This window comes from Drosophila elegans, unplaced genomic scaffold, assembly GCF_018152505.1.
Source record: "Drosophila elegans isolate 14027-0461.03 unplaced genomic scaffold, ASM1815250v1 contig_476, whole genome shotgun sequence".
NCBI lineage: Eukaryota > Metazoa > Arthropoda > Insecta > Diptera > Drosophilidae > Drosophila > Drosophila elegans.
This window is the reverse complement of record NW_024545863.1, coordinates 3,623,385-3,645,241: the sequence shown is the minus strand read 5'-3', so window position 1 is coordinate 3,645,241 and position 21,857 is coordinate 3,623,385. Positions and strand designations below refer to the sequence as shown.

Genomic DNA, 21,857 nt, shown 5'->3' with positions numbered 1-21,857 from the left:
TGGATAAGAAGAAGAAAAAGAGGGTGTCGGTGTGGTAACACTGCTCAAACAGCTGTTGCATATTCAAAAACGACAAACAAATCAATTACAGGAAAACAATAAGGATTCGAGGGAAATTTTCTTAATTTTGTTACGTAGGTAGATTCTAAAACAAAAAAAATGAAACTATGCTTGAATCTAGCTAATTAATACATTTAAAGTAACCATTTCCCGCCATACGTTTACAGGTTAATAACAGCGACTATCAAGAAGAAGAGAATGAGGCAACACTGGTCTAATAAACAGCTGTTGCCTTTGCAAAAATTGCATTTATTTGTTTATCCGGATTTTAAACGGTTTTAACATGGACTTGGCAGCTACCCAAGAAGTAGACCCCGTGCTGAAGAAGGCCATCAAGCTGCTGCACTCAAGTAATCCCACCTCGGCGGCCGAATTACGCCTGCTTTTCGATGAGGCTCTGAAATCACGTTTTGGTCCGGAGAAAAGTTTGACCAGCAACATGAGCCAGCGGATGCTGGAGGATGAGGCCAACTTTCCGGGCCGGGCTGCCACGCCCCCGCAGCAACCGATCAACGCGGACGAGATCATCAATTTAACCAACTCCCCGGACAAGGAGCCCTCGGATTCGGTGGACACCATAGCCGATTCAGATGACGGATTGAGTGCCGTGGGCATAGTTAACACAGGAGATACCGGCGACTTTGGGGATCTCAATTGCTGCGTGTGCGGCGAAATGGTCTTCACGGCTACCAACCGGCTGATAGAGTGCTCCAAGTGCGGTGCCATGTACCACCAGGAGTGCCATAAGCCACCCATAACAAAGGAGGAGGCGGCCGACGACCAGGAGCAGACCTGGCAGTGCGACACGTGCTGCAATAAGCCCACAAGCAGTGGTAGAATCACCTCCTCTGCGCCGGCCGTCACGCCCACGGTCTTTATAACCGACGAACCCATGCCTCTGACCAGCAAGGCCAAGTCCTCGGTGGCCTCGTCGCGCTCCTCCAACTCCTCCAATTCCTCGTCGCCGTTCTACAGGCCCGAGCCCAGCAGTTCGACCAATGCCAGCAGCAGTAGCAGCAGCAAGCACGGACACAAGTCCTCCTCATCGTCCTCGTCCAAGTCGCACAAGGAGGAGCGATCGTCTAAGTCGTCGGCAACGCCCTCACTTAGTGCCATCGGAGGTCTGGAGAAGCACAGCAGCAGTGGCACGTCTTCGTCGCGGCGCAGCAGTTCCAGTGCCAAGTCCAGTTCCAAGAGTAGCTCCTCCAAGCACCACGAAAGCGGGAGCAGCAAGCGCAGGTCGAAGCAGTGATTAGGCACTCCTAACAATTAAGTATAAAGTTTAAGTCAGAATTATAAATCGATTACATTCTGAACATTTGATAACGGTAATTGCAAGCTATAAATTCAACTAAGTTTTTGTATATTTATATGTGCATTTCTTTAATAAATTATATTATATAAATATGATTACAACAGAAATGTCTAAAAGATTTAAGAATATACAGCTTTGATTGATCATTTTTGCTGCATCAGTTACCATATTTCGACTGAATAGAAACGCCAGATATAAGTAAATGTTGGAAAATAATAATGACCTTTTTTATTCAATGAGCCATTAATAATAAAATATAGAAAAACAAAGACTCGCGACCTATCGCTTGTACTTGCGCACGACGACGCCGGGTGTGCGCGGACTACGTCCGGAAGACGGAGAACCGTCCCCGTGGCCGTTCATCTTACGAATGTTCAACCGGGTCACGGGGGAGCTCTCGTCCTTCGAACTGGCTTGGCTGCGGGATGAGGGTGTCCTCGATTCAACCGTTGACGCCTGGTCAGGGGCCGCCTTCTTCTTACGCTTGACGTTCACAATCACGTTGGCGTCCATGCTCACGTCCAGCTCGAAGTTGAACTCGTAGGTCTTGTTGGAACGCGGCTGCGGGGTCAGATCGTCGTTGACCACGGTTTTGCCGCCGGGACGACCACGCAGGGAAACGGATGGACTGAAATTGATCTTGGCACTGGCATTGGGCGTTCTAAGCCTGGCTGCAGCGGGCGTGTGTGGCTTAGGACTGGCCTTGGGTGTCTCCCTTGGCCTGGGAGTGGACTTTGGCTCAGTCTTCACCCTCTTTTGACTGGGTGGCGTATCTTGTGTGGCTGAGGCAGGGGCGGATCGCTTTAAGGGCGAAACTTTGTGGTTGCGCGCTGCCGGAGATACCTTCTTAGCAGCCTTCTTGCGTGGTGCTTTCACTTTCTCCTCCTCTTCTTCTTCGCTGGCGGAGATTACCTCCTCTAGAGACGAGTCCACTGCGGGAGATTCAATCTTCTTTGCCCGCTTAGCTACTGCTGCCTTGCTGGTGCCTGCTGGACTGTGGTTATTGTTGCTGCTAGTCTGTGGCTTCAGCTTGAAGTCCAGATCCCCGCTGTTAGATATTTTTAGTTGCTTGAGAGCACTGAGAAAATAATTGCGGCACTTTTCGTAGTCCGGCTCCTGGTTGTGCGTTAGTTTGGAGACATACTTCATAAAATCCCCAATAGCAGCGGGAACTCCTTTCGGAAACAGAAGCCTAAGGCTCTCGCCTATGTCTTCCATGAAAGCCTCCTTTGCCTTTTGTACTTTGGGAGGGGAAGTGAGAAGTTTTTGCGTGATCCAGGGCAGCTCCACCCCCAGCCAATGAATAAGATTATAGCCCAGTATCTCCAGATCAGCCCGCCTGGTGGGCACACCCAAATGGGCATCCCTGGATGTGTACTCAATGGTTCCGTTATGCATTTTCTTGGGGTCCGGCTTGAAGTCGCCTGTGACATAGTGCGAGGCTAAACCGAAGTCCACGAGGTAAGCCTGTGCTGCACCGCCTTTTCCCAGGCCAAGCAGAATGTTGGCGGCCTTGAGATCGGCATGAACGTATCCAGTGCCGTGCATGAACTGATAGACGTCCAGCATCTGAATTGCCAGCCGGTAGACAGTGCCCTCGGGCAGACGTTTGCCATTCTCCTCCAGGAACTTTGAGATGTCTTTGCCGTAGCGCGGCATTACTATAAATCGATGTTTTTCCCCATTGACCTCTGCGGATCCGTTGGCCAAAATGTATGGCATGCCCAGGGATTTGATGCCGTGCTTTCGCATGAACTGTTTGATGTCGTCCTGCTTGGCATTGCGCAGGTAGAAGTGCATCTCCACGAAAAGAGGACCATTGCCATGGGGCTCCTGGAAAAATACAGATTTTAGTAGGAATCTCCAAGTAGGAAACTCCAGCTGCAACTCACGCATTTAACCACCGCATCGTAGTTCTTCTCCCCGACCTTGCAGGCGGCATAGATCTCACCAAATCCTCCCACTCCGATCGAGGGCCCAATGCGCCACTGGCCCTTGGCCAAATCTGTCAGTATTGTGCCCTCCTCCAACTTCTCCGGCATCGCGTACAACTTGCTTTTGGGCTTCTTGGCCGGCACAGCCTTTTTGGCCGGCGCAGCAGCTTTCGGCTTGGCTACACGCGGCATGTTCTTGCTATTCTGTGGCTAAGTACAAAATTCGCAAATTCCGCTCGAAATGCCGGGACAACAGGGTTGCCACTCGGCGCGGGCAGAAGCGTCTTACAGGGTTGTCAGCTGACGGCACAGAGAAAATATATATAAAAGTGTAAGTTTTAAATAAAACAATTCTTTTAAGCTTGTTACAAGTTCACGATGTTTAAATTTGCTATTGTGATTCTTGTTTCACTATCTCGATACTTCATTTTTAATAATTCAAATTACCCGCTGATTCTTACGATAGTTTATAACTTTGTTTCCGAACGCCTGGCAACCCTGAAACGTAAATTGATATTAATCGATGGCATCGATGTTTTTGGTGGGAAACATCGATGTTTGAAATAAAAGTGCGCAATAACTGGAGTGAGAGCTAACAGTGGCAAGAAAACATCGATGACGTCGATCGAGCGGTGAAATTACGTGCTTGTGGTGGGTTTGTGTTTTGCAGTGCAATGTTAGCGGAACGTCGAACTAACATCGAAATGTTAGCGAAACGTCGACCTAACGAAGGAGAGAGATGGAAAGATAAACATCGATAGCCCCCGCCAAACATCGATAGAACCGATATTTTGAAAACATCGATGATGTCGATGTTTTCCCACCTCTACCGCTGACGGCGTCTTTTTTCCGTAAAAAAATTTTCAAGTGGGCAAGTCGCGTTCGAAGAGTAATTCCCAGAAACCTTTACGCTCCGGTTCGCTCGTTGCAACAATCATTCCCATCGCGTCAGAGAGAAACCCAGTGCCCAGAGCATTTCGCAAGCGCAGCTAACAAACGCAGAAAAATCGATTGAACAGAAATGGTAATTTTTGGCGAAATTTGAGCGGCAGCGCAGCTCGCTTTTCGCAGTGCGCGTGCCCCCTGCGAATTAAATATTGATGCAGTTTGGCGATGCACAAATGTGCCCAATTGGACACCACGTAGCGCAGAAGTGATGGAGCCCCCGAAAACGGCGGGATTTGTTATTGTGCTGCTGGGGCGTTCGGCCGTAACCTCACAATTGCAGCGGCGCCTCCATTTTGTGTTTTTACCGCTTGTGTTTTTGTGTGTTTCTGCATTTTGTAATTAAATGCGTTGTTGTGCTTTGCAGGCTGGCGGTAAAGCAGGCAAGGATTCCGGAAAGGCCAAGGCGAAGGCGGTATCGCGATCGGCGCGCGCGGGTCTCCAGGTGAGTGTACAATCTGTACCTCCGTTTTGGCGCCTTTTCCGTTCTCACCTCGCCAGCGAGCATGTTCACCACATACTGTGCTTTGGCGGGGGGTGGGGGTGGCAAAACATAAACAAGCCGGATTAATAATTATTATTCGTTGTGTATAGTTTCCCGTGGGTCGTATCCACCGACACCTGAAAAGCCGCACCACATCCCACGGACGCGTCGGAGCCACCGCAGCCGTCTACTCCGCAGCCATATTGGAATACTTGACCGCCGAGGTGAGTCCGCTCAGTTTTCCCGCTTTTCTCAGGCCAGCGTTGTAGCGGCACTTTTCCAATTGCAAATGTTGTGGGAAAATCGAAAGGCAATGATGAAAATTTGCAGTTTTCTTTTGAAATTCTAGGGATAGGCGTGTTTTCACAATTTAAATTTGAATATAATTTTTAAGATTTATAATTATCATTGTTAAACGGTTCTTATTGTCATTTCCGGAAATTAACATTTAACGATAGCTTATCTCTTAATGTTTTTATATTTAATTATAAATTTTGTATATTTTATTAGTTGTATATACAGTTGTTATGTTTTGAATTTTTAATTAACATATTTTAACAACAGTAATGATTTCTTGAATCGTAAAGTTTCGCTTTTATTATTATTTTTTTTATTTATTATTTACATAGCAGCAAAATCTTATATGAACATTTCACATGAATACTGTTGATTTTTTTTAATTAAAATGTTTAAATAAAAAAAACTAGGATTGTTTTGTCAATCATCATCGCATTTCAATGACTAATTCCTTTGCTTTATTGTGACCATTGCAGGTTCTAGAGTTGGCAGGCAACGCATCAAAGGATCTGAAGGTGAAACGTATAACGCCGCGCCACTTACAGTTAGCCATTCGCGGAGACGAGGAGCTGGACAGCCTGATCAAGGCAACCATTGCCGGCGGTGGTGTCATCCCGCACATACACAAGTCGCTGATCGGGAAGAAAGAGGACACCGTGCAGGACCCACAGCGGAAGGGCAACGTCATCCTGTCGCAGGCCTACTAAGCAATCCAGCATTTGCACGCCTTCAAAACATGCGAAATTAATTTTTAATTCAGATTTCAGAAGAGACAAGCTAACAAACCGACGAGTTGTAATCATTTCTGTGCGACAGCACATACTTCTTATATACAACGTAATGCATAACTATGTAATTCTAGCATCCCCCAACACTCACAAGCATATACAACATACAAAAAAAACACACACAAAACGTATTTACCCGCACACGTTCTTGGCGAGGTTAAGTATGAAACAAAAACAAAACTTAATTTAGAGCAAAGTAATTACACGAATAAATTTAATAAAAACTATAATAAAAACGCCAATCCTGTTATTTCCAAAACTCACCCGAGATGTTTTGCAATTGTGGCAATGAATGTAAAGTATTGAAACTAGATGGTAAATTATTCAAATTGTAAAAAAAAAAAAACAGATTTTAAAAATTACTTTTATTAATCGCATTTATCTCGAGACAAAACACTTATTTCTATATTTGTAAAAACAATAAAAATATAACTGCCCAAAGAAAAATAACAACTTATTGGAAAAGAAAAAAAATTATTTTTGAGGTTCACACACCCAATTAATATGAACAGTTCTATAAGTTTTAACTTTGATTGGATTCTTTATGGTATATAATTCAAATCAAACAAGCTTTGAAAGATGAGACTAATTAAATTCTTAATGAAATATCTGTATTTTTACTTATCCTTGCTAAACTTTAATAGTTAATGATTTTCATCAAGAAATTGAAAAGAATTTGGGGTACTTTTAAGAATTTATCATTTATTTTCATTAAACATCAAGCTCACAAGACAATTGCAAATGTAGAAATTATTGGATTAAGGAATCAAGTAGTTAGTACGATTCTTAAAGGGTAAATAAAGACCATCTGGTCTTTTGGGGTTAACCCAAAAGATGGGGCTGAGCTCGCTGGACATCGTCGCAACGCTCCTTGAGGTCCTCGGGATCCAGCTCCAAGCAGGCGCCCCACTCCACCAGGGTGATGCGATGGTCGTTGTTGGCGTCGCACGACTCGAGGAAGGGGGCAATGCAGTGCTCCAGGCTGATCAGTGGGGCTCGGATGGGGAAGAGCTCGTGACGGGAGACGGAGCGATCGGTGTCGCCGTCCAGGTCGCACCACTTCCAGACCGCGGCGTTCGACCAGCGACGCGAGTTGTTGGTCTCCGCCTCCAGCTCCATCTGCATGTAGTGCTCGGTCAGCTCATCCCGCTCGGCCAGATCCCGCATCACGTTGAACAGCCAGTCGCGCATGCGCCGCGGGAAGTCCTTCAGGTCCTCGCCATCGCAGGTCCTCGGCTCGTGGCAGGCTCCATAGTAGTCGATGTGCATGTGCGCGTTGTCCACATTCGTGCAGCCGGGCTCTCCACTGTCGCACCAGCAGCGCTGCTGGTAGACGGAGCAGTCCGACGGCCAGGTCTCGTTGGTGTTGGTGCACACCAGGCGGCGGGAGTCCAACTCCTCGGGACAGTCCGGTATGCACACGCACTTGGGCTTCTCGTCGTGCATCTGACAGATGCGACCGGCTCCGCAGGGCATCGTCTCGCAGAGATCCACCTCCACGACGGGATTGAGCAGATTGTGCTGAACCTCAGCCAACTTGCTGACAATCTCGTTCTCCCGCTCCACGTCCTTGATCTGGAAATGGAATTGGTTATTGTAATAAGGAGCCACCTTTTATGGCCGGGACACCCACCTTGGCCTTCTCCTCCAACAGGCGCAGATACTCCTCCTCGTTCTCATCGATGTCGGACAGGTCAAGGTCCAACAGCTCATCCTCAGCATCCGTAGAGGCCTGCACCTGGCTCAAAACCAGCAGCCCCAAGCCGAGCAGCAGCCAAAGGGAGCGCATTTTGTTAGCGGTCTGAACTGCAGTGGTTTATGTCAATGAGAAAATAATATTCCCATCGCAAAGAGTTTTAAGTACCATTCAATTTTATATAATTTAAATATGCTGGTCTAAACATTATTTATTTGATTTTTTATATGTTAGTTTTTTCGACTAATTCGGCTAATTTATTAGGCTACTTAAATAAAAATTGTACAATTTTTTTGATAAACAAGTAGCCAAATGAGGGGGCTTAAATAAACGAGTTTTTAACAAAAGTGATTTTTTTTGGGTCTACTTTATTTTGAAATGAAGTGCTTTAAAATTTATATTTTTCTATAATCAACAAGTGCCAAATCTATATTTATAAAGGTCATTAAAATGAGTGGGAAAATCCAATTAACTTTGAGATAAGCCTTGGCCTTGGCCCATTAGAAATAAGAATATTTGTCTGTAACAAAAAGGTGTTTTCGACTGTTTCATCAGCGTTACTGTACCCCAGTAAAAATATTTAACGGTCGCCAGTCTTGTAACTCACCCTTATGGGGTGGTTTTTACATCGCGATGGGCTAATAAATGCGGCGTCTTTTTCTCATTGAAAACAATTGAAGAAGCCGCTGAAATCTTGCCTGCCTCTGCTGCAGGGTTCAAAAGGTCACCGCCAATACACAGCGCAGAAAGAGATGCAGAAATTCTCCCTTTACGAGGAAATTAATTTATAGATCTGGGACAAGCACTTCGAAAACAATGCAAATCATTGTAGTCAGAAAATGGGGAAAACGGATAGAGAAGATGCATATTTCAGTTCTTAAATTAAAGTAAAGGTGTTTATGGAAAATAGTCTTAGGTACTGGACAAAATCTTTCAATTTTAAATATTTATTTTTCATTTCCTTTGCCTTTCTCACTATTGCAACCGCAAGTAATGAGAACTTTAAGGCATGTTGAACATATGTTTTCCAGTTCAGAGCTTTTTAAAATATGCTTATGAAATCATCGACAAATCAGAAATGTACGTGTTATACATGTATTTGAACGAATACATGTGTTTAGCAGCTATATCCCTGATTAAAGCTGACCTTAAGCTATAAATACGGACTCAATTCAAACCGAATTTCCACACTCCCTGCATAATCAGTTGAAGACGTCGCCCTAGTTCTATGTTTCGACTTAGGACATGTGCTATATGGTACATTTAATTGCCCAACGACACATTTGTCTTATCGCAGGCCCGACTTGGCCTCACCGCCTCTTATCAGGATCGGTCGCTTCCGTTTTGGGCACTAAGATGTGCTTAATCGTCGCTTTTGTGTCGCAAAATATCAAGTGAATGGCGCAGCCATGTATCTTGCAATTGAAAAATGTATATACGAGATCTCGGGGCTTCCAGGAATATGCATCCGAGTTGAATGCGGTTGCAGTGCATTCCAGATGGCGTATACACTGACTGCGGCAGCATCACAGTTTAATTATACCGACAAAACTAGAAACAATGACGTGATGCAGCGTCCAAGATGCAATGTGTTTATGTTGGAGGGGCCAATGAATCGCGAGTGAAATGAGGCCTCCTCCCGTAAAAACAATTTATTTGTATTTGCGGAACTGCAATTTTTTCAACGACGATGATGATGATGATGGCAACAGATGACCTTGCACATCACTTAACTGACTTTGATTTCGGTTTGTCTGTCTTAAAACTGTCCCGAGTTTTACCAAATCAATTTGGCAAATTTCATCGAAAATTGAGCTCAATTAATTCCGTAACGATCGATGACTGTTTGCCAATATCAAAGAACATTGAACTTGAACAAAAGCTGAACTCGCAGTAATTTGAGAAACAAACAAAGTATCTGTACTTGAAGACTCTATGACACACACTACTTTTCAATCCGTTTAATCCGCACTCAATCCTTTGCTTCACTGTAGATACTCACTGTATGGTTATAGGAAGTGTTCCCTTTCAAATGTCTAAGCGGTTTGGCGGATGGCAAGCGACTGTTTGCCTTTGGAAAAGCTTCCAAACGATTACGGATCGCTAAACTGGAGCATTGCCCATCTTCTGGGGTCCACCGCCAACATGTTGGCTCCCAACATGTTCGCTTGGAATGAAAACACAAAAACACAGATTGCCTCGAATTCAGTAGCTCTTTATTATTCGTATTACTTTCAAAATTAAAACAAAATCACAGCGAGTCTTTCACTTACCTTACTTTATTTACAGCGAGCTTTTGGGTCTTCCAAATTTTAGGCATCTCCAGCGAATCTCAAGTTTTTGAAAAAGAAATAGTTGTTTGCTTTATAAAAACGAAATAAATTGAATCGTGACATACTACATATAAAGCAGGAACTTAAGCGCACTTATAGAAACTATAGTGTATCCTAGATAGGATCCGTAATACACCCCGGATCTCCGTCTCTAACTTACCTTACGAATAAAGCTTGTCTCAAGCATTTTACGGCTTGGCAATCTTGGGTAATACGAGTAGAATATGTTTAAAATTAGATCGAAACTGTTTGTACCTAGAATTGCATAAAGTTAACTAGATCTTGAGGTAAATAGTTTAGTTTATTGCTACTTAGACTGCGCCCAAGGAGAAAGAGACTTACATATCGGCAGCTAAAACAAATACATAGTGTTGTTTTTAAGTTTTATTTATTTAAAATAAATATGGATTTTCATATAGTTCGGTTAAGTGATTAGTGTTGTATTTCGCAAATGTAGCAGAGGAGCTCTAAATGAAGCTGGCAAATGGTGGACTGAGCCTCCTCTTATCTCAATACATAATTTAATTTAATTGTATTTAATTCATAGATCAATTCAAAGCCTTTGGCGTGCGCTACAGAACGTAAGCTTATTCATATATACAAATAGAAGAGAGAGGAGGAAGAGGCATACATTTAGATAATCTGAATATATAAACTTAACTTATAGTTCGTGTCATGGTCCGAAATGAAATACATAGAATTTCTTAGCAATATTTTGCAGTATATTATTAGTATTAGTATTTCAAGTTTGTCATACAAGGAAAATGAAAACAGATGAAATAAATAAACATCGTGGGCGACTTGAGTAGAAACCGTCAACATCGTTACAGTGTATAAGCATCTGTTTTGCTCCTTATAAAAATTGACAATAGTTTTGATATCAACTCTTGTGTACATTGATGGTAAGGCCACGCATCCGTGCCACGGCCGCCGGCTCAGTGTTTGATTTTATTTGTAACCCAATTCCGCATTGGCTTCGTATATTTTCGTATGTTTTCGCATCTAAGCAGTTTGTTTTTTTTTTTTTTCTTTTTGGACGTATATCTTATTTGAATGGTTTTGGTAATACATAGGTATCTACGATTAAGCTATTCGTTTTGGGCCAATAAGCTCAGGCTACAGCTGCGTCATATGATCTAATTATTAATTGATTTATTGCTTGCAATTCTCCTTCCATCACCGTCGCTTGCTTCATTTTACAGACAGAGAGATAGTTGGTTGGATTCAAATAGAGAGCTTTATGTCATATCGTATTCGGGCATATTCTACGATTTAGGGGTTACATAAATATGTCTAAAGTAAATCGAAACGGGAGAAGTGCTTTCTCCTGCCAATACGGTGTAGAAAATATTAATACATAGTCTGTGGCATAGCTTAGGTCGATCGTAGATTTGGTATATCTTAAGTGTAGAATAAAACCGTGGTTAGTTGTCCTATGATAGAGAGACAATGCGTTATGTTTCCTGTTAGTAACTCTAAGCGAGTGTGGCCCTAGCTTATCAACGAGCTTATTTAACAGTATCTTGATTTATGGGCTTAAGCCGCCCAGAGAGCATCTAAATCAAAGAGAACGTTACACATTAGTATTAATATATAAAGAGGGCCGGTTTCTCGACTGCCAGTTAAGGTGCCAGTTAGCTACCCTTCTGAAAATTCGATTTTCAACTAAACGAGTATGTGCAACTCTCTCACATGGTACCCCTTTAAAGAAACAGGCTCTTAAATGTACGGAAAACATTAACTGTCAGTCGAGAAACTGTTCCTAACCGAGATTTCAGACATAGTCCATCTGGGGCAGTTTGTATATGGGTGGCAAGACGTATTGGGGTCTCTCTCTCTCTCTTATGCATAGGTCACATTTAAAACAAACGACTAATGGAGGGGACAGGTTGCAATTGCACCATCTACTCACCCGTTCTAACGGCGGTACTTGCTGTTGGCACTGCCTCCCGTAGCCACCGATCCGTTGGACACTCCCACCGCCTTGGCGCCAGTCGATGACAGAACGCTTCCGTTAGGCGGCGGAGCTCCAGCATTGTAGGGCGGATATGCCGGAGGTTGGGGATTGTCTATAAGTAATCCGGATTAGTCAATACAGATTACTTCTGCTTGATTCCACCTACGGTAGTTGTTGGGCGGCGCAGCCGCGTAGGGATTCATGCGATTGGCATTCATGCTATTGTGCTTGGTCGGTCCGCCTCCGTAGCTCTGCTGATAGCCGCTGCCGAAGTTCGGTGGTGGCGGCTGCTGCTGTGGAGCCTGCTGGTGTGATGGCGGTCCCTGCGGCGCTGGTGCTCCCGGCACCGGTGGCGGTGCGTTGGGCGGCATGTTCCAGTTACCAGGAGCCGGAGGCGGCGGTCCGTTGTGGCCCATGTTTGGTGGCACTGCCCCAGCCGGAGGGACCTGCTGCACTGGCGGCGGACAACCCCACTGGCCGGGATGCCACTGCTGGGCACCGGGGGGCGGTGGGGGTGGTGCGTTCCAGCCGTTTTGCACCGGCGGATAGGGACCCCAGGCGTTCATCTGCGGCGGTGGGGGCTGTTGGTAATAGGACTGCATTGACGGGGGAGGAGGTCCCCAGTAGTTGTAGTTTGGTGGCGGGGCGTTCATGGGGGGCGGTGGTGGCTGCTGGTGGTAGGGGGGCATGGCCTGGGGCGGTGGCACGGGTGGACGGTAGGCAGCCACCTGCATGTTGCCGTTATGCTGTTGCTGCTGCTGCTGTGGTGGCGGCGGTTGTTGTTGCTGCTGCTGCTGCTGATTGAGCGGCGGCTTGGTGCCGTTGGCCAAGGCTCCTTGCTGCTGTTTGTCCTTTTTCTCCAGGTTGTAGATGGACTTTTTCACATCCACGTGCACGTACTTGATCGAATGCTGTTTTTGAACTGTAAAGTATAAAGTTTTTTTAACATATATATATAAATATACATATAATTAATATAACAGTTGTGTAAGAGAAGCTTTAGAAAAGTAAAGAATTAAAAGTCTTATCATAGTTCAGAGTATAAGCTCCATTGAACGATTCACAGTAGAAGGCAATATGTCAATATGCGACAGATATATATCTTGTTGGAACAAACATTTTGCTGAAAGATATTTTCATGGCACCCCCTTAAAGATAGACCTGGCTTCGATTTTAAGCCACATACTTACGAATGGCCTTGTCAACGGCGTCGTAGTCGTCAAACTCGATGAAGGCGAAGCCACGGCGCTTGCCGGTGGTTTTGTCAGTGAGTAATTTAACAGAGATCACGCGTCCGAACTGGACAAAGTACTCCCGCAGGCAATCCTCGTCGTGGTTATCCTTGAGACCGCCCACGAACAACTTCTTGACGGATATGTTGGTCTCACGCGATTCGCGCTCAGGACGCGGCAGAGCTCGCTTGGCTTCCACGTTTCTGGAAAAGATGGGGATACAGTTAATAACCCATACACAAGACAGAGCCTTAGGCTCTATACTCACTTTCCGTCGATGATATGCGGTCTGTTCTCCTGGGCCCTGTCCACCATGACCGACTTTGTGTAGGTGATGAAGCCAAAGCCGCGGGATCTTTTGGTGGCCGCATCGCGCATCACCACCACATCGACCACCTTGCCCCACTGGCCGTAGAACACTTTCAGGCCCTCCTCGGTGGTGTACGGCGCCAGTCCGCCAATGAACAGCTTACGCAAGTGCTCCAGCTCACATATGTCCTGCCGGGGGGAGGGGATTGGTAAGTGGTGGTAAGTGGGCGAAAAAGTGGGAGGTATGTACACAGGAGAACGCATTTAAATGCGTCACTCGCCGACCCACAGACAAACACACACACGCATACGTGTGAATTTCTTTTTCAAGCGAAACTTACATCATCCTCGCGATCGGGTATCACAATCACATCCGAATTGTCCTCCGGCGGAACCTCGACCTTCACGTGCACCGAACTAGCCATGTTCCTACTTGCGATTCAACCAAATTAACAAATTAACAAACAGAAATCCGAATTGCAGGTTGAAAGGCGAAGCGAAGAAGAAGAAAATTGTGACGGGCAAACGGATGACATTAAAATCAACGTTGACACTATCGATAGTTAGTGTTTTGGGTATTCGATATTTCGCATTTATTAGGGGTACCCAAGTAAAAAATATTTTATGTACGCTGAAATTTTAAAAATTGTTTAATTCTTACTTGATTCCCTAAAAATTTGTTTCCTGTTTTGTTCTTTTATTCTTTTTTAAATTATATAAAATAACACATTAAATAATAAGTGTTACTTGAAGTGCTAGGTTTTTAAATAAATAAATATTTATCCCGTACCTGCCCGATTTCACTTATATCTGAATATCCTTAAGAAGTTGTATATTTCAAAGTATAAAAATAGATATAAAACATTGATTTGCATAGTTTTATTAGTTAATAATTTAATCATTACCAAAAATATTTTTTAATTGTGAAATATATTTGTTTTTAATTTTCTATTTTTAAATTGGGTCTAATCATCATTTCAACAAAAGTAAACGAGGTCGTATAGTCGTTGTTCCAATAATACCAATTAACTCCTTCTTGGCTCTTTGATTGTCCATTTTTGTGGTATTTTCCATTAAGAGCACTGCAAATAAAATGTTTTCAATATATGCATTTTAAAATTTAAAATTCGAAATACCTGTCAAAACAATTGGCAAACCACCAACCACCATTGTTTTTTTCAGCGCAATCGGCACCAGAAGGATCATTATTCCGATCGAAGGTGGAAAAGTTTTTATTTTTATGGCGGATTAGGGAGTCTCCGGCTGATCCGGAATAATTCCCCAGTGCTTTAAGCTCATAAAACTCTTGTTCGCTACCGATTTTGAAATCATTATAGTGAGCGTACTTGTAGACTCCCTCAAGTGTTCCAAGTTTAATGTAGAGTTCGTGTGGAACGGCGTTAGTTAGCTGGTAAAGTTTTTCGAGCCCGATGAAGAATTCCCTTTCTACATTGCCAAATCCATCCTTATAATCCTGCCAGTGGCGAGTGAAGGACTCTGACCCGTCCTGACGCCTTTGAATGACCATCCAACCGTCTAACTTGCAGGGAATTTCGAACGGAGCCATTCCGTGTTTGTTAATTTTGTAAATGCCGGAGGGACACGTTTCCGGTTGATTGCACTTCACAAGCTTTGCGGTGAACTCCTCCTGAACTGTTTTAATTTGCTGATCTTTGATTAAAATCTCTGACTTGAGATCCTTCACTTGGTTACTTATAATATTAATTTCATTCACTTTGTTCTCAATCTGTTTAACTTGGTCCGTTCTTTGTTTATTTATTGATTCAATGAGGTCTTCCTTGCTTTTAAGGTTTTCAGTTTTGACTTTTATTTCTTCAACTTTAAAATTTAAAAGCTCTTCTTTGATTTTAATTTAACCTTCAGCATATACTAATTGATTGTTACAGTTATGAATAATAGCTGTCATAGCATTTATTTTTTCATCTTTTTTCAGAATCTCCTCTTTTTGATCTTCAATTATCTGATCTTTTTGTTTTATAAGGATATCTTTACATTTAAGTTGTTCAGTTTTTTCAAATATTTCCTTATCTTTTATATTTATTTGGTCTTTAATTTGAATTTGATTTTCAGCAATTGCCAATTTACACTGCAAATCTTTAATAGAACCTTTAAGTTCATCGACGTTATCAACGTTATCAGAAATTGGTTTGATGCCCGAAAAACAATAATCCCTGCATTTGTTTTCCAGATTTTGATTCGTCGATTGCAAATCCTGCGGATAATTGGCACCTTGCGCCTGAGAAAGATGTGTCAAGACGAAAACCGACAGAATAAAAACTATATGCTCCGATTTCATTTTGCTAAATATTCGAGCTAAAGCACCGTGGCATTTGAATACACTGACTTAAAACCTAGAGTTGTACCGGCATTTATGCTGTGCCTTATTTATTGTTAAAGAGATAACAGTCGTCTATCGCATTTTCTGGTTTGAGTATATAACATTAATTATATAAACACATCTTTGTTAAAGATAAGAGCTTAGTGCTTTAGTGCTTGCATGTTTTTAAAAACAACAGCGTTATATACGATATATATAATATATACGAAATAGTTTCTTTGCCACTCAAGCTATTAATTTTCAAAGTCAAAATTTAAGGGCTTTAAGATTTAAATGTTCAGCTTGAAAATAGTTATTATTTCTTCGTTTACTAGCTTAATTTCAATATATTTGAGACGACAGGGACGAAGAGTGGTTCAAACTGGACTTCGAACCCTACATGCCTATCGATAGTGATATCGATATTATTAGCAGCAACAGCTGTCTGCCCACCAGGGCTGATTTTATTGTTTGTTGGTTTGGCTGTTTTGGTTTTTTACAAATTTGTTGTCTTCGCTTCCAACTTATATAAACAAATTAATTGTTGTCTTCTTGAATCAAAAAATGCTTAACGAAAACAAAGGCGCGTGATAAGTGAGTGACTGCAGGAAAAAAAACTTAAAGGTGGCTATATTACAGCTATTTATTTATTTAATTAGTGACTTAATGTAAACAGTTTAAAGCTCAATTAAAGTAGATACGAAAATGCTAGCAAGTGTTGATAAGCGTTGTGGTTCCTGCTCGGCGTCGTTGCTGCTGTTGTAGTTGTAGTTTTTGTTCGTACTGGCCATCGATGTCGATAAAATGGGCATCCTGCGTGTTATCCTTGGGCAGCGCTGCCGACGTTGCTGTCGCTGGAAAATAGCCCACGCCCACTCCCAAGCCTCCTGCCACGCCTCCAGGGGGCATGGTCGCCGGCGTTTGACCCATTATAGAGCTCATAAAACCATTGGCCACGACAAAGTTTCTGAAAAATTGATTACATCAAAATAATTTCGAGCAAAACTCCTGTCGCAGGACAACCCCTCAAAAAAGGAGGCGGGGTTGGCATTTGCTATCGCCTAATTGCGTCTGTGGGCGCATAAATGTCGTAAAATTAATTTCGTGTTAATTTTATGTTGGCTATCAATTAAACTTGTGACATTTCCTTAAATTACTTCCGTTTCAAAAATAGGGATATAACTATCAAGTAAAATCCTCTTCACGAGCCATCCATCAATAGGTTTTCAAAGGCTTCAGTTTTAGTTGAGTTCATTTCGTTTGTTGCTTTGGATTTGAAAAAAACTAAGTCAAAACCTATCCAAGTATTTAAAAACTAATATAGTGTTATATAATAACAATTTAAATTTCACTAACCCATTGCTCTACCTATAAATCGTATAGATTATTTGTGCACCTATCATAATTTCTATAAATACAATCCTCAATTCTCTTAAATTCCTGCGTTTTTTAATTATTAATTACAAAACTATACAAGATTAAAGAAATGGGCTTATATGTGTTAATTAAATTTAATAAAAAAAAACAAAACATATAAAATTATTATATTATTATAACTACTATATCAAATGAATGGAATAGTATGAAAGACTCACCTATAGTGCTGATCGATCTGAGCCTTTTCTATACGCTTGTCCTTGGCTCTGCGATTCTGGAACCAAATTTTAATTTGCGTCTCCGTTAGGCGAAGCGTCTCGGCCAACTCGAACCGACGGCTCCTGGAGATGTATTCGTTTCGATGGAACTCCACCTCCAGACGCAGGGTCTGTTCGGTGCTGAAAGTGGTCCTTTGGCGGCGTTGTCTTCCCTCCTTGCGACGCCGCCGAGCTACTAAATTGGAATATATCAAATTTAAATTTTTTCATAAGTAGGTCGCCAAATCATTGGTTCAAGCAAAAATATTAAAGTTGATGAAACGAAAGTCTTCTTAACTTGGTTAAGATATGATTTAAAAGAGAATCAAAGAGACGTTGACACACCCTCCTGGTTAAAAAGTTCCATTTAATAATTTTGTATGTTATTCTTGATTTATTTAAATTAATTATGATGTATTTAACTATGAACCTATAACTTGCTACGCGTATCATTATGTCGCCTGTTTAACCATTCGAAGAGGGCTAAGAATAACAACCTCCCTCAGATAGTATCTTTTTTTTCACAGTCTACTCATTCCACGCCCTCCATTCATTTCGAATACAATGGAGATGTTAGAGCGAAATTAATCTTACATTAACAAACCATCAAGTTATAAGCGGGGCTAAACGATTCCGAATGTGGTTGCGTGTTGGGCCAGTTAAACAAATAATTAACCACTCTGATATCCGTAGTCCTTCGTCCCGTTTTTTCCCCACCTGCCACGATTCGTGGCTCGCGTTTGTGGTGCACGTTAGAAATGCATTTTCCACGTGCTTCCTGGCTAAAGTATTTTATTATTATTTTTTTTTTTTACTTATTTCGGCAATCTATGCTGATCCGGGAAAGTTTTAACAATGAAAACAGCTGGCTGGCCGTCATCATCATCATCGTCGGTATTCTCAGCATCATTCCCTCATTCGAATTTTCCATTCTGTCGTTTGTTTGTTGTTTGTTTGCATTCGCCGTGCCGCCGACGATGAAGCTCAACCAAGCGCACATTATGATCCACTACCCCCTGTTGCACCACCCACCTGCCACCCACTTCCACCCACTTCCACCCACTTCCGCCCACTCCACTGTAGGTGGTGCGGTTTAGAGTCTAATTGATGTAACAAGGCGAAGCTGACAAGTTGTTCGGCTATTGTGGATGGGGTTTCCCCGGAAAGGGGTTGCTTTGTGGGCGTTGTAATCTCTAGTTTTTTTGCTTGATTACCCCTCGCCTGAATAACTCGAAACGGGCTTAAGCTCCTCCCTGATCCTTGCTTTACTTTGCTTTCTTTCTTCCTAAAATTTTTTTAAATCACGTGTGAAATTCGATAGTTAAGTGTCCTTTCAGCAGTTTTTTGTGGCTGCCATGAGTCTTCCTCTATCTGTTACTCGTTTAACCCTCTTCGCTTTCTGTTTGTTTGCTTTTTTAGGTTTCCTGTCAAGCTCAATTACAATGTTTTTCAGTCACTTATGATTTTTTAAGATTTGCCAAAGTTGGCTTTGTAAGTTGTGGTTCTGCGTTAGTAGTTGAACAGTTGTGGTAAAAGTATACATCAAATTCTGTAGCCATAAATATTTAAAAATGTATTTTTAGTCATCATCAAACTAACCAAATGCTTAGATTACAGAAATATAATATAATGTAAGCACATATAATATACATAATATAATGTAGTGTACATATAAAAATAATGTAATTAAAATCGTTTGGTGATATCTTTATCTGCAGTGAGCAGTAACTTATTCTTAGTTTCTTAAATTTGCTTGTCGTCGTGCCTAAATCTTAAGGTTTATGTACACATTTTAAAAACCCCTTATTCCATCGTTGCTTACATTGAAAAATGTAAATTTTTTTCGATTAACCACTTATAAATTGCTTCACTTATCCACCCTTAACCTGCGATCATTTTCATTAGCCAACGCATTTCAATTTTTTCATATCCTCACCTCCACACCTGGCCACCTCATCAGCCGCAAACGAAAATGCCGCAAGTAAACGAAAACTTTCACGGCTCAATGCGTTTTAATTTTTTCTTGGCATTCAGTTTTTTCCTTGGCCAATTTCTTTGCATTGGGGGTCAGCAGCAGCTCATTGTGTGGCATTGCCTGCCCTTCTCACCTTAGTTTTGCTTATTTTTTCATGACTGATTTTACATAATCCTTGCCTGCACTCATTGCAGGGATATTCAATAGCACTTGCACTTAATCAGCTTTTTTCTGTATCCGATTCTTTTTTTGCAGTTCCTGCGGAACTAAGTTCATCTGGACTGCACCTGCGCAGGCGTGTGAAATGTTCATCACTTCCTCTGGGCTTTTTCAATCTTAGCTTTCGAACTATCAGGGATCGGGTGGGAAATGTTGGCTCCCCTGGGCTTCAGCTGTCCGCGCTGTCTGCTTTTAAGGCGCGGAGCCGAGCGATGGGCTTCCTTGGCCCGACAATTGTCTGGCAACAGCTCCCAGGGTACCACCAACAGGGGTTCCCGTTCCCCCGACAAGGACACCTCCACCAAGGATGGCGGCAAGGACTCCGCTTCACATAGCAGAACGAACGCCAAGGAGACATCGGCCAGAGATAGAAACTCCAAGGGACGGAAGAGACTTAGGGAAATCGAGGTAATTTCGAAATACTAAAATAATGTTGGTATATTAAATTAATATTCTATATAACTAGTTCCCTAATAGAGTTATCAATTTATTTTGTTGGATCATTAGGCTAAGTAAATTCATAAATAGTTCACAGACTCGGATAAACAATTATATGATAGCACTTATATAATTAATTCCCCTAAAAAAAGGGTTTAAGATTATCTTATATATAATATGTTTATCTCGAGAATGTTTCATTTTTAAACGCTCCTCTTTATAAAATGTTTTTAAAAACAAAATTAATATAATGTTCCTTCATATGAGACCATAAACTCATAAATTGGTGAAACGGCCTATCAGATCCAATTGAGACTTATTAATGTTGTATGTTTCCCATATCAGATACCTCCCGAACCCACCACCTGCTGCATGTCCGGATGTGCCAACTGCGTTTGGCTGGATTACGCCCAGACTCTGGCTAAGCTTTTGGGCGACAACGATGAGGAGGCTCGCCAGATTGTCCTGAGCAAGATCACCGACCCGAACCTGAAGATGTTCCTCAGCCTGGAGCTTCGCCAGATGGCTCGGCAGCGGGAGGAAAAGGCAGCGGCGGAGAAAGCAGCCAAGGGGAAGCCAAAGACACCGCCCTCAAAGTAGTACAAACGCGTTCTCCCTATTATCTAAATTTCTAGTTAGGACCAAATTTGTAGTAGCTCAAATTTAATCTTGTACTTAGTGACTAAGAACTGAAAAACCTCACAATAAATGTCTAAGAGTTCAGAAAACATGAATAAATTTTTGTGGATACGTCATTTCTATAACTTGAGTTGACGTTGACTAGAAGTTTTGCATTTAGACATAACAAACATTAAGGATAATAAGACGAATAGATTGGAAGAACAATTATAAGTCTTTAAAAATACGTCCTAATTTGTTATGGCATAAATATATATGTATCCAAATTATATATATTCGACCTATAGATCGTTTTCAAGATAATCAAAATCGCCTTGAATACAAACTAGTTCTAACTACAATACCAAATTTGCTTACATCAGAGACTTGAATTTAAATTCTAATTACAATTCCAAATTGAAATTAAAATATGATAGCCCAAATGTATTTTATGAAACACATTTCACTTATTAGTTTCATTTTCATTTTTGTGACTTTGTACATCTTTAATAGTATTAATTTGGTTAAGGGTTTTTTAAGAAATGGTAAGACAGTTTGGCTTTTTTTGTAATCCCACTCCTGAAAACGAATTTTTTCACTCACAGAATGCCGTGAATCCGGCGCTGAAGTGCGGATCATTGGGAAACCCCGGTGGAAATCCGTGCGGCAGGCCAGGATTCGCTGCGTGGCTAATCACTGGCGGCGGACTCACGTAGCTGAGTTGCTGGTGCACCTGCTGATGATGAGTGGGGTTGGGGGGTTGATGGGTGTAGTCCTTGGACTGGGCGTAGAAATCGTAGGTGGGAAATCCGGCGAGGGAGGTGCGTTCGTCGCTGATGGAAATGTCCGGCGAGGAAACGCTGCCGCCGTCGCTGTGATAGGGCGTGTCGCACGGAGGCGGCTTGTGGGCGTGTGTCCCGACATCGATGTCCCCGTTTTCCGAACCGCGCGTTTCCAGATGCCCGTAAAGTCTTTCGAAAAACTGCCGCGGCGACGAAGGACGTTGCGTTACGGTCACATTCGTATTACTCGATATGGGATTTATGCTATCGCTTCTATTGATCGGCGACCCATCGGGTGACCCAACAGCCTCCAATTTTTGGCGTTGCATTTGGCTAAGGATATGGCCTCCGCGGAGCTGTTCAAACTAATCACTTGGGTAATCGACGAGCGACTGAAGTGTCGCCTATATGGCAACTTTACTTCCGCTGGTCAAGCTTATCCTGACGCCGACGTCGGCAGAGGAACTGGAAAAAAACAAAGCAAATTAAGCGGCATATCAAAA

General features: G+C 42.5%; 8 protein-coding genes across 12 annotated transcripts; 3 read left to right on the top strand and 5 right to left on the bottom strand.

Annotated features, from left to right (window-relative positions):
• Positions 1 to 264: 264 nt before the first annotated feature.
• LOC108148925 (integrator complex subunit 12) lies at positions 265 to 1,521 on the top strand. The gene has a single exon (XM_017276242.2). It carries the CDS (start codon positions 344 to 346, stop codon positions 1,310 to 1,312), a length of 969 nt encoding a protein of 322 aa, XP_017131731.1. The 5' UTR covers positions 265 to 343; the 3' UTR covers positions 1,313 to 1,521.
• A 49-nt stretch (positions 1,522 to 1,570) lies between these two features.
• LOC108148924 (nucleosomal histone kinase 1) lies at positions 1,571 to 3,581 on the bottom strand. Its single transcript, XM_017276241.2, has 2 exons — positions 3,268 to 3,581; positions 1,571 to 3,208 (listed from the first exon to the last, which is right to left on the bottom strand). The coding sequence occupies exons 1-2, from the start codon at positions 3,499 to 3,501 to the stop codon at positions 1,655 to 1,657; spliced, it is 1,788 nt and encodes a 595-aa protein (XP_017131730.1). The 5' UTR covers positions 3,502 to 3,581; the 3' UTR covers positions 1,571 to 1,654.
• A 565-nt stretch (positions 3,582 to 4,146) lies between these two features.
• Positions 4,147 to 6,082, top strand: LOC108148646 (histone H2A.v). Its single transcript, XM_017275771.2, has 4 exons — positions 4,147 to 4,333; positions 4,622 to 4,699; positions 4,849 to 4,962; positions 5,512 to 6,082. Exons 1-4 carry the CDS (start codon positions 4,331 to 4,333, stop codon positions 5,740 to 5,742), a joined length of 426 nt encoding a protein of 141 aa, XP_017131260.1. The 5' UTR covers positions 4,147 to 4,330; the 3' UTR covers positions 5,743 to 6,082.
• A 423-nt stretch (positions 6,083 to 6,505) lies between these two features.
• LOC108148644 (SPARC) lies at positions 6,506 to 9,623 on the bottom strand. The gene is made up of 3 exons (XM_041709074.1): positions 9,522 to 9,623; positions 7,457 to 7,629; positions 6,506 to 7,398 (listed from the first exon to the last, which is right to left on the bottom strand). Exons 2-3 carry the CDS (start codon positions 7,610 to 7,612, stop codon positions 6,646 to 6,648), a joined length of 909 nt encoding a protein of 302 aa, XP_041565008.1. The 5' UTR covers positions 7,613 to 7,629; positions 9,522 to 9,623; the 3' UTR covers positions 6,506 to 6,645.
• Positions 9,624 to 9,718: 95 nt separating this feature from the next.
• On the bottom strand, positions 9,719 to 13,862 carry LOC108148640 (ribonucleoprotein RB97D). 3 transcript variants are annotated; one of them, XM_041709072.1, is made up of 6 exons: positions 13,692 to 13,862; positions 13,310 to 13,539; positions 13,000 to 13,244; positions 11,976 to 12,731; positions 11,765 to 11,921; positions 9,719 to 9,850 (listed from the first exon to the last, which is right to left on the bottom strand). In XM_041709072.1, exons 1-5 carry the CDS (start codon positions 13,773 to 13,775, stop codon positions 11,770 to 11,772), a joined length of 1,467 nt encoding a protein of 488 aa, XP_041565006.1. In that variant the 5' UTR covers positions 13,776 to 13,862; the 3' UTR covers positions 9,719 to 9,850; positions 11,765 to 11,769. The 3 variants fall into 3 exon arrangements, with proteins under 3 accessions (XP_041565006.1, XP_017131252.1, XP_017131251.1); XM_017275763.2 differs by lacking the exon at positions 9,719 to 9,850 and adding an exon at positions 10,224 to 11,408; XM_017275762.2 differs by lacking the exon at positions 9,719 to 9,850 and having other exon boundaries at positions 10,224 to 11,921.
• A 405-nt stretch (positions 13,863 to 14,267) lies between these two features.
• On the bottom strand, positions 14,268 to 16,056 carry LOC108148430 (fibrinogen-like protein 1). Its single transcript, XM_041709075.1, has 2 exons — positions 14,487 to 16,056; positions 14,268 to 14,432 (listed from the first exon to the last, which is right to left on the bottom strand). The coding sequence occupies exons 1-2, from the start codon at positions 14,915 to 14,917 to the stop codon at positions 14,291 to 14,293; spliced, it is 573 nt and encodes a 190-aa protein (XP_041565009.1). The 5' UTR covers positions 14,918 to 16,056; the 3' UTR covers positions 14,268 to 14,290.
• A 101-nt stretch (positions 16,057 to 16,157) lies between these two features.
• On the top strand, positions 16,158 to 20,677 carry LOC108148645 (oxidoreductase-like domain-containing protein 1). 2 transcript variants are annotated; one of them, XM_017275770.2, is made up of 3 exons: positions 16,158 to 16,282; positions 19,553 to 19,924; positions 20,300 to 20,677. In XM_017275770.2, the coding sequence occupies exons 2-3, from the start codon at positions 19,667 to 19,669 to the stop codon at positions 20,552 to 20,554; spliced, it is 513 nt and encodes a 170-aa protein (XP_017131259.1). In that variant the 5' UTR covers positions 16,158 to 16,282; positions 19,553 to 19,666; the 3' UTR covers positions 20,555 to 20,677. The 2 variants fall into 2 exon arrangements, with proteins under 2 accessions (XP_017131259.1, XP_017131258.1); XM_017275769.2 differs by having other exon boundaries at positions 16,161 to 16,312.
• Positions 16,324 to 21,778, bottom strand: LOC108148643 (homeobox protein rough). Of its 2 annotated transcripts, none has more exons than XM_041709073.1 (3): positions 21,176 to 21,778; positions 17,284 to 17,515; positions 16,324 to 16,655 (listed from the first exon to the last, which is right to left on the bottom strand). In XM_041709073.1, exons 1-3 carry the CDS (start codon positions 21,681 to 21,683, stop codon positions 16,397 to 16,399), a joined length of 999 nt encoding a protein of 332 aa, XP_041565007.1. In that variant the 5' UTR covers positions 21,684 to 21,778; the 3' UTR covers positions 16,324 to 16,396. The 2 variants fall into 2 exon arrangements, with proteins under 2 accessions (XP_041565007.1, XP_017131256.1); XM_017275767.2 differs by having other exon boundaries at positions 17,284 to 17,518; positions 21,176 to 21,773.
• Between the last annotated feature and the right edge of the window lie 79 nt (positions 21,779 to 21,857).